Source organism: Neovison vison, chromosome 12 (genome assembly GCF_020171115.1).
Source record: "Neovison vison isolate M4711 chromosome 12, ASM_NN_V1, whole genome shotgun sequence".
Lineage (NCBI taxonomy): Eukaryota > Metazoa > Chordata > Mammalia > Carnivora > Mustelidae > Neogale > Neogale vison.
In genome coordinates this window covers 87,164,082-87,178,049 of record NC_058102.1, presented here as the reverse complement: position 1 = coordinate 87,178,049, position 13,968 = coordinate 87,164,082, and the positions used below count along the sequence as shown (strand labels likewise).

The 13,968-nt window shown below is 44.0% G+C and overlaps 1 protein-coding gene and 1 pseudogene across 3 annotated transcripts in view; one reads left to right on the top strand and one right to left on the bottom strand.

Moving 5' to 3' along the window:
- The window catches only part of SLC11A2 (solute carrier family 11 member 2), a 57,066-nt gene that overhangs the window by 6,425 nt on the left and 36,673 nt on the right, over window positions 1-13,968 (top strand). Inside the window, exon 2 of one of the 3 annotated variants that reach the window (XM_044229043.1) lies at window positions 11,264-11,496. The exons of 1 other annotated variant lie outside the window; for it this stretch is intronic. In XM_044229043.1, the coding sequence (XP_044084978.1) occupies window positions 11,271-11,496 (226 nt within the window). In that variant the 5' untranslated portion in view covers window positions 11,264-11,270. Of the gene's footprint in view, window positions 1-11,263; window positions 11,497-12,671; window positions 12,807-13,968 lie in introns of those variants that run through there. One more of the 3 variants, XM_044229040.1, reaches the window with a different exon arrangement.
- Window positions 1,275-1,407, bottom strand: LOC122892699 (annotated as a pseudogene).

Sequence of the window (13,968 nt, the reverse complement as noted above, 5' to 3'; positions counted from 1 at the left end):
ACCTAACATGGGGCTTGAATTTATGACCCTGAGATCAAGAATTGTGCACTCTACTGACTAAACCAGGCAGACATCCCCCCAAAATAAAAACAGAGAAAATAAAAATGTTTTGGGGGCACCTAGCTGGCTCAAAGAGCATGAACCTTTTGATTTTGGGGTCATGAGTTCAAGCCCCACATTGGGTGGAGATTACCAAAAAAAATTTTTTTAATTTTTTAAAAGGAAGAGAACACAATACTATAACACTCATTTATGTATCTACCACCTAAAGTCCCATTTCATTCCCTTTCTAAGCATCCTTTTTATATCAGTCCCCTTTTAATATTTTGAATATATTATAATATATAATTGCATATTGAATATATATTACATATGTATGAACACATGGATATAACATATAATTATATACTGACTATATCTTATAATGTATAATACATATATATATATTTTTTAAAGATTTTATTTATTTATTTGACAGAGAGAGATCATAAGCAGGCAGAGAGAGAGGAGGAAGCAGGCTCCCCGCTGAGCAGAGAGCCCGATGCGGGGCTCGATCCCAGGACCCTGAGATCATGACCTGAGCCAAAGGCAGCGGCTTAACCACTGAGCCACCCAGGCGCCCCTATATTTTTGAACATACATATACATCTGCACAAATAATATATGGACTTTTATTTATTTATTTGACAGAGACAGAGATCACAAGTAGGCAGAGAGGCAGGCAGAGAGAGAGGGGGAAGCAGGCTCCCTGCTGAGCAGAGAGCCTGATGTGGGGCTTGATGCCAGGACCCTGAGATCATGACCTGAGCCGATGGCAGAGGCTTTAACCCACTGAGCCACCCAGGCGCTCTGTAATTGGTTTCATTTGGCATTTGTTTTTTCATTTTTATTTATTGATTTATTTTCAGAGAGAGAAACAGAGACAGCCACAGAGATAGCGAGAGAGAGCATGAGAAGGTAGGAGAGAGAGAAGCAGGCTCCTTGCTGAGCAGGGAGCTGGACATTGGGCTTGATCCCAGCACTATGGGATCATGACCTGAGTGGGAGGCAGATGCTTAACTGACTGAGCCATCCAGGTCCCTGATCATGTGGCATTTGTTTTTATTTCCCTCAAATTTGTTTTCAAAATTTATCTATGTAGACTAAATTCATTAATTTGAGCTGCTGTGTGGTATTCATCACACAAATACACTCCAATTTGTTATTCTATTTGTTACTACAAAGATTTATGTTGTTTCCAATGTTTCATTATTACATTACAAACATTCCCTTGTAGGGAATGTCCTTGAACAAATCTCCTTGTTCTTATGTATGAAAGTTTCTGTTAAGCAGTGTTTTCACAGTGTTTTTTTAAACTGATAAGAACAGATACTACACTTGATCTTAGCCAAAAGGCTGAGAAGCGATCAGAGTGGTTTTTTTAAACCATAACTCATAGTATGAAATACATTTTGTATCAGACTCATTTCCTATACGAAGCAAGTTTAGTGAAGTAATATCTACTTGGGTTATATGCACTCTATTTTCTATTCTATTCCATTTTTGTAAACTGCTGGACATGACTCACTAAATTGATTTCATGACCCACTCATGGATTGAGAACACTGCTCTAAGACAATAGACTTTCTGCATCAAAGGACACGTACTAGAATCTAGACTTGAGTAAATATTTCCAGGTTGCTCTCCAAAGTGGTTGTGTCAATTTTATAGGATACGCAAGTCCTAGCTTCTCACCAACACTTACAGTGGTCACACTTTTAAATTATTGCTAATCCAAGTGATGTGAAAGGAATCTCATTGTTAGCTTACTTTGTATTTTCCCGAGTAGTGGAGAGGTGGAATAGTTTTTTCCATGTATCATTGGTTATTTGAATGTCTTCTGGTAATTACCTATTTATACCTTTTGTCCATTTTTTCCATTTTATCTTCCTTTTGTTATTTTTCCATTTTTATCTTCCTTTTGTTATTATTGGTTTATAGGAATTCTTTCCAGATGCTAGATATCAATCATTTTCTGATAGGCATGTATGTTGCAGATACCTTCTCCCTATCTCCCCATCTGTCATTTGTATTTTAACCTTGTTTAGGTATCTTTTGAGGGACAGCTTGGTTAGTTGGTGGAGTATGTTATTCCTCATCTCAGGGTGGGGAATTCAAGCCCCACATTGGGTGTGAATCTCCTTAAAAAAAAAAAAAAGAAGTCTTTTTTTCCTTTTCTTTACTAAGCAAAGTTTAACATATAACGCATTATTTGTTTTAGGGGTGTAGGTCTGTGATCAGTCTTACAGAATTCATAGCACTCACCATAGCACATACCCTCCTCAACGTCCATCACCCATCTACCCCATCCCTCTCACTCCCGTCCCCTCCAGTAGCCCTTCGTTTGTTTCCTGAGATTAAGAGGCTCTTATGATTGGGGCGCCTGGGTGGCTCAGTGGGTTAAGCTGCTGCCTTCGGCTCGGGTCATGATCTCAGGGTCCTGGGATCGAGCCCCGCATCGAGCTCTCTGCTCAGCAGGGAGCCTGCTTCCTCCTCTCTCTCTCTGCCTGCCTCTCTGCCTACTTGTGATCTCTCTCTGTCAAGTAAATAAATAAAATCTTAAAAAAAAAAAAAAAAAGAGGCTCTTATGATTTGTCTCCCTCTCTGGTCTCATCTTGTCTCATTTTTCCCTCCCTTCCCCTATGATCCTCTGTCTTGTTTCTCGAATTCCTCATATCAGTGAGATCATCTGATAATTATCTTTCTCTGACAGATTTATTTCACTTAGCATAATACCATCTAGTTCCATCCACATCATTGCAAATGGCAAGATTTCAGGTTTTTTGATGGCTGCATAATATTCCACTGTATGTATATATGTGTGTGATATATGTATATATATATATACATATATATATATCTATATATAATATATCACATTTTCTTTACCCATTCATCTGTTGATGGACATGTAGGCTCTTTCCATAGTTTGGCTATTGTGGACATTGCCGCTATAAAACATTTGGGTTCACGTGCCCCTTCGGATCACTACATTTGTACTTTGGGGGTAAATCTTTAACAGTACAGTTGCTGGGTCATAGAGTGGCTCTATTTTCAACTTTTTGAGGAACCTCCATTCTGTTTTCCAGACTGGCTGCACAAGCTTGCATTCCCACCAACAGTGTAGGAGGGTTCCCCTTTCTCTACATCCTCACCAACACCTTTCATTTCCTGAAAAAAGAGATTTTTTGTGTACAAGTTTTTAATATTTTTGTTAGTTTTATCAAAATTGGCTATCATAACTTCTACTTTTTCATAACTTGATCTTTTCTTTTTAATTTTAAAAGATTTTTATTTTTTTGTCAGAGGGAGAGCGAGCACAAGCAGGGGGAGAGGCAGGCAGAGCAGGCAGAGGGAGAACCAGACTTCTTGCTGAGCAAGGAGCCCAATGCTGGACTTGATCCCAGGACCCCAGGATCTTGACCTAAGCTGAAGACAGACGCTCAACTGACTGAGCCACCCAGGTGTCCCCCATAATTTGATCTTTTAAATTCTATCTTAAGATCATAAAATATTATGTATTTTTTTCAGATAATTTTGAAGGTTTTGTTTTACAATTTTAGGTCTTTAATTCACCTGGAGTTTCTTTTTGCCTGTTCCTTTTCTGTCTTCTGAAACGTGGTAGTCATTTGACTCTACCACATGTCTCATTTCAGTAATTGTCTCTGGAACCCTAGGTACCTTATCTCCTCCTCCGTCTAAGTCTTTCTCTTAGAAATATCAGAACGGGAATATAAATGACCTCCAGGCTAAGACAAGTAGCTGTTTAAAGCCCTGTGAAGAAGAAGTAAGGGGCAAAAATGAGGTAAAGAGAGTCCTTGGGAGGAATCTTTGCAAAAGATGAAATGCAAGGATGGTTCATTCTTCACAGCAGGAACCTGAGGCTCCTAGAAGAAGAACTGGGCTTGCAGGGAGAAAGAAGAGTGTCTCCGAGAGCTGGCCCTGACAGAGAAAGACTTCTAACAGGATCCTTGCATCCTACTTTTGAAACCCTTCCACATCTATCCCATCTGCTCTCTCTTTTTTTAAATTTTATTTATTTATTTGAGAGGAAGAGTGAGAGACAGAGAAAGCACACTCACAGGGGAAGAAGGAGAAGCAGACTCTCCACTGAGCAGGGAGGCTGACCTGGGGCTCAATCCCAGGACCGTGGGTTCATGACTTGAGCCAAAAGCAGATGCTTAACTAACCGAGCCACCCAGGCACCGCCCCCCATCTAGTTTCTTATTTTACCTCTCGTCCCTACCTGAAAGTCCTGTGAACTTCTTCTGTCTTGCACTAGAAGACTGTGAAGCTAAGGTATGTTATGAGTCACATGGAAGTTGGTGAATCTGAGATTAGAACCCAGGTCTCCTGGCCATCAAACTGAAGGTTTCGGCTGAGTCCAGTGGAAACCAGTTTGCAAGAAAAGACTTACAAGAGAGGAGGTTGGCGTGTCCAGAGGAGTTTCAGTCCAAAATTACAACAGGTAGCCTTTGATTTCTAGTGTAATTTACAGTCATAATCATCATCAAAAAGCCTTTATCAGTGTCTCCTTGTAATGGGCAATTAAGGTAGACATTAAACTAAATGGAGAATATATATTTTCATGAAATGGTCTAAGAATTCATACGCTATGAAAATTAATAGAAACAGATAAGCAAAGGACATATCTATCTGACAATTAAAAAAAAAAAAGATAGACCAATCTAGCTACCATGGACAGTAAAGAATTAACATCAAACATGCCAGAAGTCCAGTCAATTCAAGGATAAGGGCATCGCTAGATGAAGAGCAGTGCCAAGTAGGGATTGGTTATAGGGGTTCCAAGTTCAGGGAAATTGTCACCAATCAATTAGGGAGGGCGGGTGTCTTGCTTTCTGACTTCTCACACTCCTTTCCACACACCCCCACACGCACAGGCCCCACAGGCCCCACCCCAAGCTTTTCTTCTTCCAGAGGACATAACCATAACCCTTGCTAAGGACTGAGATCAGAGGAATTTTTCCTTTGTATTAGTCCTTGACTTTGGATAAGGGACCTTTACCCAGCATCAGCAGGAACCACCCTCAGGAGCCACTTTGTGCTGCTCGGCACGTCCACAGCAATCAGAGCAAAAGGACGGGGTAAGAAAACTAGAGGGAAGTTTTCCCCACCCAGCGTTGGTAGGGTCACCCAGGACCTCTGCCACCAGTCTTGCTATTCACTGTGGTACATGGGTCATTATCCCCACTGACACCACTTACTGAGCTTCCCCTGGGTCCAATATCTTCTGTACAGTGAGGTTAAACAGAAGAAACCATGAAGTCTTTCTAAACTAATTCTATTCAGCTTTAGAAACTTGGTCACTCTGAATCTCTGACCCCACCCCTACAGAAGACTCCCCACAATCTCTTTTTCTGTCCAGGTGACTCAGGTAGGGCTGACCACACCCCCTAACTCTAAGGGTCAGCTTGTGTCCTAGGTACCCCTGGGCCCCGTTTTCAGCTCATGATACCTACCTGTGCTAGGTATCAGACAGAGCCCTCCCTGACGCTTCTGCTGGAACAGTAAGGAAAGAGATACCCTCACCTGCAAGTTGTGAGGATCACATCAGTCCAGAGCTGATGGTGGCTATGGCTCCACTATGCAAGGAGAACCTGCATGAGAATGAGATCATGCTAGGACTGATACAGAGTCCAGAGTGAGAGGGAGTTAGAAAGAGACAGGTGGACGGTGGCTTGGCGATATTTGAGTCCTCAGGTCCAGCCCAGCTCAAAGCTGGATGTGCCATTAGATTTCCCACTCATCTGAGGATGTTCAGTTCCCTTTGAGCACAACTGGCCTGAATGGGTTATGGCTGTCACTCACAGTCAAAAATCAAGATGAAAATCATGCCTAGTGCACATTTGTTTCCCCCCCCAGGACACATCTGACCGTATAATTTGTACCACATCAGTTTTCACTTGTTTACTGAATAACACATGTAGGTTTTTACCTAAAATTTTGGAACATGTCTATACTTCACAAAATAATCTTGTGTGTCTGTGTATATAAAACTTAACTTTAAAAAATGATTTTATTTATTTATTTGAGAGAGAGAGAGAGTGTGCAGCATGCATACGATGAGGGGAGTGGGGCAGAGAGGGAAGGAGAGGCAGACTTCCTGCTGAGCAGGGAGCCAGACGTGGAGCTTGATCCCATGATCAGAGTCTAAGTCAGACAGACACTTAACTGACTGACCACTAAGGCACCCCTGGAACCTAATTTTAACACAGTTATGTGAAGTGGGATATATGTTATTCTTTTAGTTGGTCAAACTGAAGCTTGGAGAAGTCTAGCAGTTCATTCAGCATCACACAGCTAATAAATGTAGGTCATCTGAATCTAAATCCCAGGGGCCATGCTTATCTTTTTTGTGGTTGTATCTGTACTACCCCATGTAGGCCTGGCATATAGTAGGCTGTCAAATATACACAAAATGAGCCAGTAATAGAGTAGAATAAGAAGTCCTTGGGTAGAAGACAAAATGCAGGGCTAATGCAGATGTACTCTTCATCTGCTTAAGTATTTGTAGGGTTTCTTCATGAATTTATTTTTCCATCTCTTGTGCTCACTTAAGATATGACCTTGCTGTTTGCCTTGAGTCCCTCTTTTACTCTCTCAGGCAGCTTCGTGCTATGAGTCGGACTCAGTAGGGGGTTGGTTCTCACTGATTGTAAGATTAAGGGTTTGCCAGATCTGCTTTCTCTCATCAAGGAGCTTGTAATCAGCTGACTGAAATAATGCATATGTATTACAGTGGTGTTTTTCCACCTTTTTTGACTGCTACGGTAAGAAACTACACGCACATTATTAAAGTTTAACGAAGCAATACCTACCTTAGTATGTGTGACAGTCTTTGATGTTTCCTGTTTCATTTTTTAAAAATTCTGATTGTGACCCACTAAATTGATTTTGTCACTCAATAAGATGGATTGAAACCCAGTTTGAAAAGCACAGTTATGGGCTACATATATGTAAAGTCAAATTTTAGCTGAAGCTCAATATCACTAATGTTTATTGAGTGCCAAGGATGTGCTAAGTGTATTGATAGGTGCAGTGAATGATATAAAATAAAGTATGTATAGCTATATGATGCTCATAATCTAGTAATAGAAAGTAGAGAATAAACTCAAATAATTAATAAAAGGAAAAATACGAGCCAAAAAAGCCCCTACAAAGATTCAGGAGCAGTAGAAGTCACATCCTGTGAGAATCAGGAAAGGATTTAAGGAGCAGGTAGCATTTGAGTTAGGTCTTGAAAAGTGGATACTAGAACTGTGAGTCGAGGTAACAGACCTCAGGGAAAGAGGATACAGGGAATAATGGCCTTTGGGAATCACAGTCAAGAAGGAAATGATGCTATGGCTATGAAGGGATGTGACCATAGCCTTGGAGTCCTCCCTGAGGATACACTAGTGAACATGACAAAGTCCTGACTCTCAAGAAGAAATCAAATAGCAAAAGCAATTCAATGGGGTAGTGCTGTGGAAAAGGGAAGAATACAGCATATTTCCCTGTGGAAAGGGAAGAATACAGTGCATCATAGGACAAGCCTCACTCAGACACTGGGCTCATGGAAGGATTTTGGAGAAAGAAGCATTTAAAGTGAGACCTCAGTGGTGAGTAGGAGTTAGCCAGATGAAGGATGCATAAGCCAAGAATGTTCCCACAGAAGCACAGCATGTGAAAGGATGGGGAGGCAAGAAAGAACACTGGTACATTTGGGGAACAAAAGATTAGAGGGAGCATCCTTACGAGGTTGGTATCATACCCGACCTCTTCAGATAAAGAAACGAAACACCAAGATTTAATAACACGCATGGTTTCCTAGCTGGCTAGCCCTGGAATCAGGATCAACTTTACTCTTAAGAGTTTGTTCTTTCCATTATTCCAACCTGTCCCACAAATGTGTCTAATGCTGGGTGGGCCCTGGTACTATTACTCTGAAGTTGCAGAGATTAGATGGAGTTATCAGACTAAGGACTGAACCTAAGGAATGCCTACATTTAAGGAATAGGAGGAAGAGGAGAAATATAGGAATTGAATAAAGTTGAGGAAGATCAATCCAAATAGGAGAACTAGGGGCACCTGGCTGGTGCATTCAGTTAAGCGTCTGACTCTTGGTTTTGGCTCAGGTTGTGATCTTGGGGTTGTGAGACCCAACCCTCTGTCAGGCTCTGTGCAGAGTCGGCTTGAGGTTCACTCTCCCTCTCTCTCTCTCTCTCTGCCTCTCCTGCGCATGCTCGTTTCTTTGTTCTCTAAAACAAATAAGTCTTAAAAAAATAAAACAAACAAAAAATAAAATAAATAAGTCTTTAAACAAAACAAAACAAGAGAACTACCCAGCGAACAGAGTATGATGGAATCCAAAGAAAGAGTTGGAAGAGCAGTGGTACATTTCGAATATGAAAAGAGCTGAAGAATTTCTGACCATAGATGGCCAATGATGATATCACTTAGCTAACATGAAAGTAATTTCCACAAAGGGTGGAAAAATAAATGAGTGTTGAGGAAGTAGAGTAAGTGCAGATCACTTTTTCAGAAACACTGATTTTGGGTTACGGGAAGAATTAAGAAGGGAAGTCAACTTAGATGGAGGCAGCAAATTTATTAGGAGTGATCTTAAGATCACCAGTAAGGGAAGAGAAGGAAACAAATCTTCACAGAAGAAGTTCAGCTGTGATGTAGGACAAAGGCTTAGCTAACCTTCAGAGCTGTCCCTGTTTAGGGATGAGAAGGTTGGATCATTATACTCTCACGTAAATCAGTCATTCAGTGTGGGCTGCCTGAGAAAGGGGCATGACAGGACAGCTGAGGGCCATCTGCCATCAGCGTTCCCATTTCAGACAACTGGGGTCCTAAGTCCTTCATTCTCAAAGGGAGTCCTGCTTGTGCATTCCAGTGTTTATCACAGGAATAGCGTTACCAGGCTAGCAGAAGTCAGGGGAGGAATATTTTTAGGATAGGTAAGACCCAACTTTGGAAATAGATACACACATAGAAACAGATGTATCCTAATTATTATCTGTAATGCCCTGTCAGGCAACATGTCAGCTGTAACATATTAAAAAATGGGCTTATACATTTATGAAACACTTCCCATGGAGCTGGCCTTTGTTAGCAGCAGGTGTACAAAGATAAGATAATCACCCCTGTTGAGAAGCTTACAATTTAGTGGGAGAGGAATGCACAAAAGCAATAACCTTGTAAGGGGCCATGCTTATCTTTTTTGTGGTTGTATCTGTACTACCCCATGTAAGCCTGGCATATAGTAGGCTGTCAAATATACACAAAATGAGCCAGTAATAGAGTAGAATAAGAAGGCCTTGGGTAGAAGACAAAATGCAGGGCTAATGCTGCCTGGAGGAGTCAGGGGGGTATATTTTAAGGGAAGCTTAATATTAGTGATGATGATGATGATAATAATAATAATAATAATAAAAAGAAGGGGAGGGGTGGGAGGGGTTAAAATCCAGGCAGCTGTTTCAGAGAAAACAAAAGCATCAAAAAGAATACTTGGAGAGTGAGTAGAAGGTAGGTATGGAAAGAAAAGTCTTCTCTTTCAATAAAGGGCACACATGAGGCAAATACATATTAACATCTATACAGGAATGAGTTGCCTAGGGTGGTAATGTGGAATGTTCGGGGAACTTACAATAGGATATTATGAAAGATCATTTCAAACTAGATTTGCATGAAAGGGAATTGTTTTAGGTGTACACAATAGAGGCAATACGGTGTGGTAGTTGAGTGCTGGTTCTTGAAGAACAGATTTGTGCTCAAAGCCTGGTTCTAACTAGATGTATGTATTTAGGCAAGAAACCTCCCTAAGACTTAGGTTCCTAAACTGCAAAATACAGTTCCTGCCTTACAAATCTATTGTGAGGATAATTCACATTCATGACATTAAATATGGTGTTTGATATAGATACGTAGTAAGAGTTTAATTAATGGCATAGGAATTGCAGACCCGCAATGAGTAGAGCATATATATTGGCAGAAATTGCTGAGTAAAGGAAACAGGCGCTATGGTAGAGTCTCATTGTAAAATCCATTCCTATTTTTGGAATTCCTAAACGAAAATAGGGCTTTTTCCTCCAACATTTTAGCCCGTGGATGACTGCATATGTACTTCTACTTTCTTTTGAAGGGGATTAAATGGGTGGCCTATCCCATCTAAGGCAGCTTTATATTAGGGAACTTGTCTGAGGCAGAACAAGGATAGAGAGCAGGTCAAGTTGTCATGATATGACTTTAAGTGCTTGTGTGCATCCTGGAGCAAAGAGATCTTCATCTGGGTCCAGGGCAGGAGATCCATAGATTCTCCTACTGACCCTTTGGCTGTTCTGAAGAGGAAGCAGAACCACTTGCTAGAAGCTTACTTTGACTATATGAATCTTAATAAATATATACTCTTTTCTTTCTTTTCCATTCTAAGATATTTCTATCACACTTATTGCATATGTTTCTCATGGTATTAAGCAGATTTTCTTTAAAACAATCAGGAAACTTTCTGAAGGCAGCAACTTCTTCCTCCCAGTATCCCACCTCATTCTCCTCACCCACCCCCTTCTCTCTCCTTTCCACCTGTGCCTCCAGCTGGCCTACTAAACTATTTGCCAGAGGCATCATTTCCTCATTCTTTCAGTTCCCCTTCTCCCAGATTGAGAAATTCTGGACTTGCTCTGGATTTGTTTTTTCCTACAGTCTCGGGGGTTTTTTGTTTTTTCTTTTTCTTTTCCATCAGGCACCCCAGTCCTGGGTTTGCATGGCTTTGTGGTCGGCTTAAGGATCACTGATTAACCAGGCTGATGCCAGCAGGTCCCTCAGAGCCCAGGGAATAGGCTGGGCGGTATTTTTACCCACACACTGAGACTCCTCCTAATTGCATCAGTGCTGCACACACCTATGGAAAATACTGGTAGCCTGTCGGGCTTGGGGTTAATTGGTTTCAGCTCACACCTTAGGGGAGCAGAGTCCTTGCACACATGCTGGCCTCGTACCAGTGCCCCAACTAGCTTCACACTAAGGGGAGTGGCATCCTGAAGGAAGGCAATTCCTTTTACCCCACCCCTTTCATCCACTGGTACTCACAGGTTGGCCTCCAGCTCCTCCCAAACGGATCAAAGATGAAATCTTAGAATAAAAGTTTTCAGACTCAATTAGTTGTTCATTAATATCCAGGAGTGGCTGATATATGATGCTTCCTTTTTCATGGCAGGTCAAAGATGAAATGTGATCAGGCTTTGAAGGGTGTGGCTTGCCTCCTGAAACTCCCCGCGGTGTTTTTACCAATGTGCTATTGCTCAGGGCAGCCAAAGTGCCCTTATCTAACCCAGGGAGGCGCGCTTGTCTGCATATATAGAGGCAGGAGCCAACACTGGGAAAAGTCTAATCCAGTCTGCACAATGAAGAGGCAACCTAAGATGGAGGAAGCTCCACACTGTGAGCTCAGTAAGTAGCCAGCAAGTGTGCAAAAGCCCAAGGAGGTTGCTCAGCTGAGCAGAGCTGGCAGGGTGACAAGAATGGCTCTAGCCATTTTATTTTCTAGTTGCAGCGGAGGTTCCCAAAGGAGGGGTTCTGGTCTGGAGGGACTTCATCAAGTCTTGCTGAAACTACCCAGATGTTTTGTTGAGAGATTCGCTGAACTAATTGGTGCATTTTCTTTTTCTCTCCAGGAGAAATTCTGTATGGAAACCAGCCTGTATCAGATAACTGATGATGCTCGGCCCACTTTTTTTGTCCCTGAGTTTTTTTAACTTTGCACTTGATTTTGATTTTTCTTTTTGCAGTTCACTCTCCTATCATCCTCTCTTGGACTCTTTTTTACTACCTAATAAAATTTTCTTCTACCAGTTTTTACATGAAGAAAGAAGTTGGAGGGGGTGATGCTTTTCCTTTCTAGGTCTACAATTTGGTTAAATAAGCTTGGTTATCTTTAATGCAAGCTGTAGGGAGGTGTCGAAATGTTTCTGGATGGTCTAAAGGACACTGTTTAAAGTGAGGGTGGCTTGCAGACCATTTTTCTTCCCTCTAAAGCACTACTAGTCTGGCCATTATCTTCAGGGAAAGACTGGCGCGTGAGATTGAGGCTGGGGCTGGAGCGAGACTGCTTTTAGGTAGACAAGAGATAAAGCCTGGGCGGGGGTGAGGAGGGGGAAGCGAGATAGACAGGATGGGAGTAGGGCACCTGATTCGCTGTAACTGGCGGCACTAGCTGGTGTTTCGTGGTTCTCCCAGGTGTGGATTGCTTTTGCTGAGGCAGCAGATGCTACGATGTGGCTCCGTAGACGACAGGAAATGGTCCTGCGGGGTTGGCTAAACTTTAGATGGTGGTGACGTATCTCGTAGGGCAAAGTCTACAGAAAAAAGGGGCTCCACCGCCAGTATCTAATGTGCGGCAGCGGGTAACTACGGTGGGAAATTTACGTGTCCCGGGACCGCCCGCGCTGTGGGAAGCTCCAAGTCCACACTCAGCGATTCTGCCGCGCGCAGGCAATGGCCCCGCTGGAGGCACCTCCCGCCGGGGCCGCCGTGGCCCCGCCTACAGTCTGACCCCGGGGCGGGCGGAGCCTCGGGACGCCGTCCGCTGGCCACGCGCGCCTGCAGCTGCGGGGAATACGAGGAATCCAGCCAATAGGAATGTGCAACTGCGGTCCTGTCGGCCAATCGCGGGGCGTGTAGGGGGTTGGCCGGCTTGGAGCTAGCTCCCGGGATATGGAGCGGCCAGCGTAAGGGCGTCTTGTCAGGTGGTTGCGGAGCGGGTAAGGCGACCGGCAGGCGGGGTCAGGGGTCACGCGGCCGCACCACTTTCCCCAGGCGGGTCGGGAGGGCGCAGGGCGGTCGGACGGTGGGAGCAGGGAGCAGGCGCCGGGGCCAGTGTGGGGCGCGCGGGGCGCCGTGCGGAACAGCGGGGGGCGGTGCGGGTCGGGAGGGCCTGAGGCGCGGGGGGCCAGACGGAGCAGCATTCTTCCGATAAAGATGGAGAGCGGGGGGCGGGAAGCGGACGCCCGAGGTTGTGGGGGCCTCGTCCCTTCCCCGCCGAGGCCTAAGAGAAATGGCCGAACCCCCGACTGGACCTGTCGCTGCGCGGGAACCCGTGACCCAGGGTGCGCTAACCCGCTTCAGGCCGCAGAGGAGGCGACGGGCACGGGGCAAGGTCCTGGCAGCTTCCTTATCTGCAGAGCCTGGAGTCCGCGCCCGCTCCCGAGGCCTCCCGCCGCTCCTCTCCAACAATCAAGTTCACTGTCGTGCAGCCGACACCGTGGAGCGCTTTTGAGTGCAGGGCTTGGGGAGGCCGCTGAGTGCTCGTGTGTAGATTGGTTGTAGGGCTGTTGTGCGCCTGCCAGGCTCCAGGTACTACTCCAGGGGGCATTGTGGCACACGGTGTGTAAGTGGGCTGGACGCTCTCCGACTGGTCGGTTTCCTAGATCCCTGCTTTTAAAGCTATCGCTTGTATTTTTTTTTTTTTTAAGATCTTATTTATTTGACAGACAGATCACAAGTAGGCATAGAGGCAGGCAGAGAGATAGGAGGAAGCAGGCTCCCTGCTGAGCAGAAAGCCCGATGTGGGGCTCGATCCCAGGACCCTGAGATCATGACCTGAGCTGAAGGCAGAGGTCCTAACCCACTGAGCCACCCAGGCGCCCTGTCGCTTGTATTTTGATAGTCCGTCTTTGGATTCCTTTACACTTTTGATATCCCCAATGACCCACCTCATGGATCCGACGATTTCAAAGAGCATCATTAGGGGAGAAGTTGAGAAACCTGTGCGTAATCGTATTGTCTGTTGCCTTCAGAGGAGTGCTGTGAAGTTAAAGGAACGGGGTGGCACATCTTTAAAGTGGAAGACAAAAGGCAAAATTCTGTGGTAGGAGAGGCAAGGGCAGATAGGCTTGCAGAAGCTTTTGCTGGCCATAATTTTAG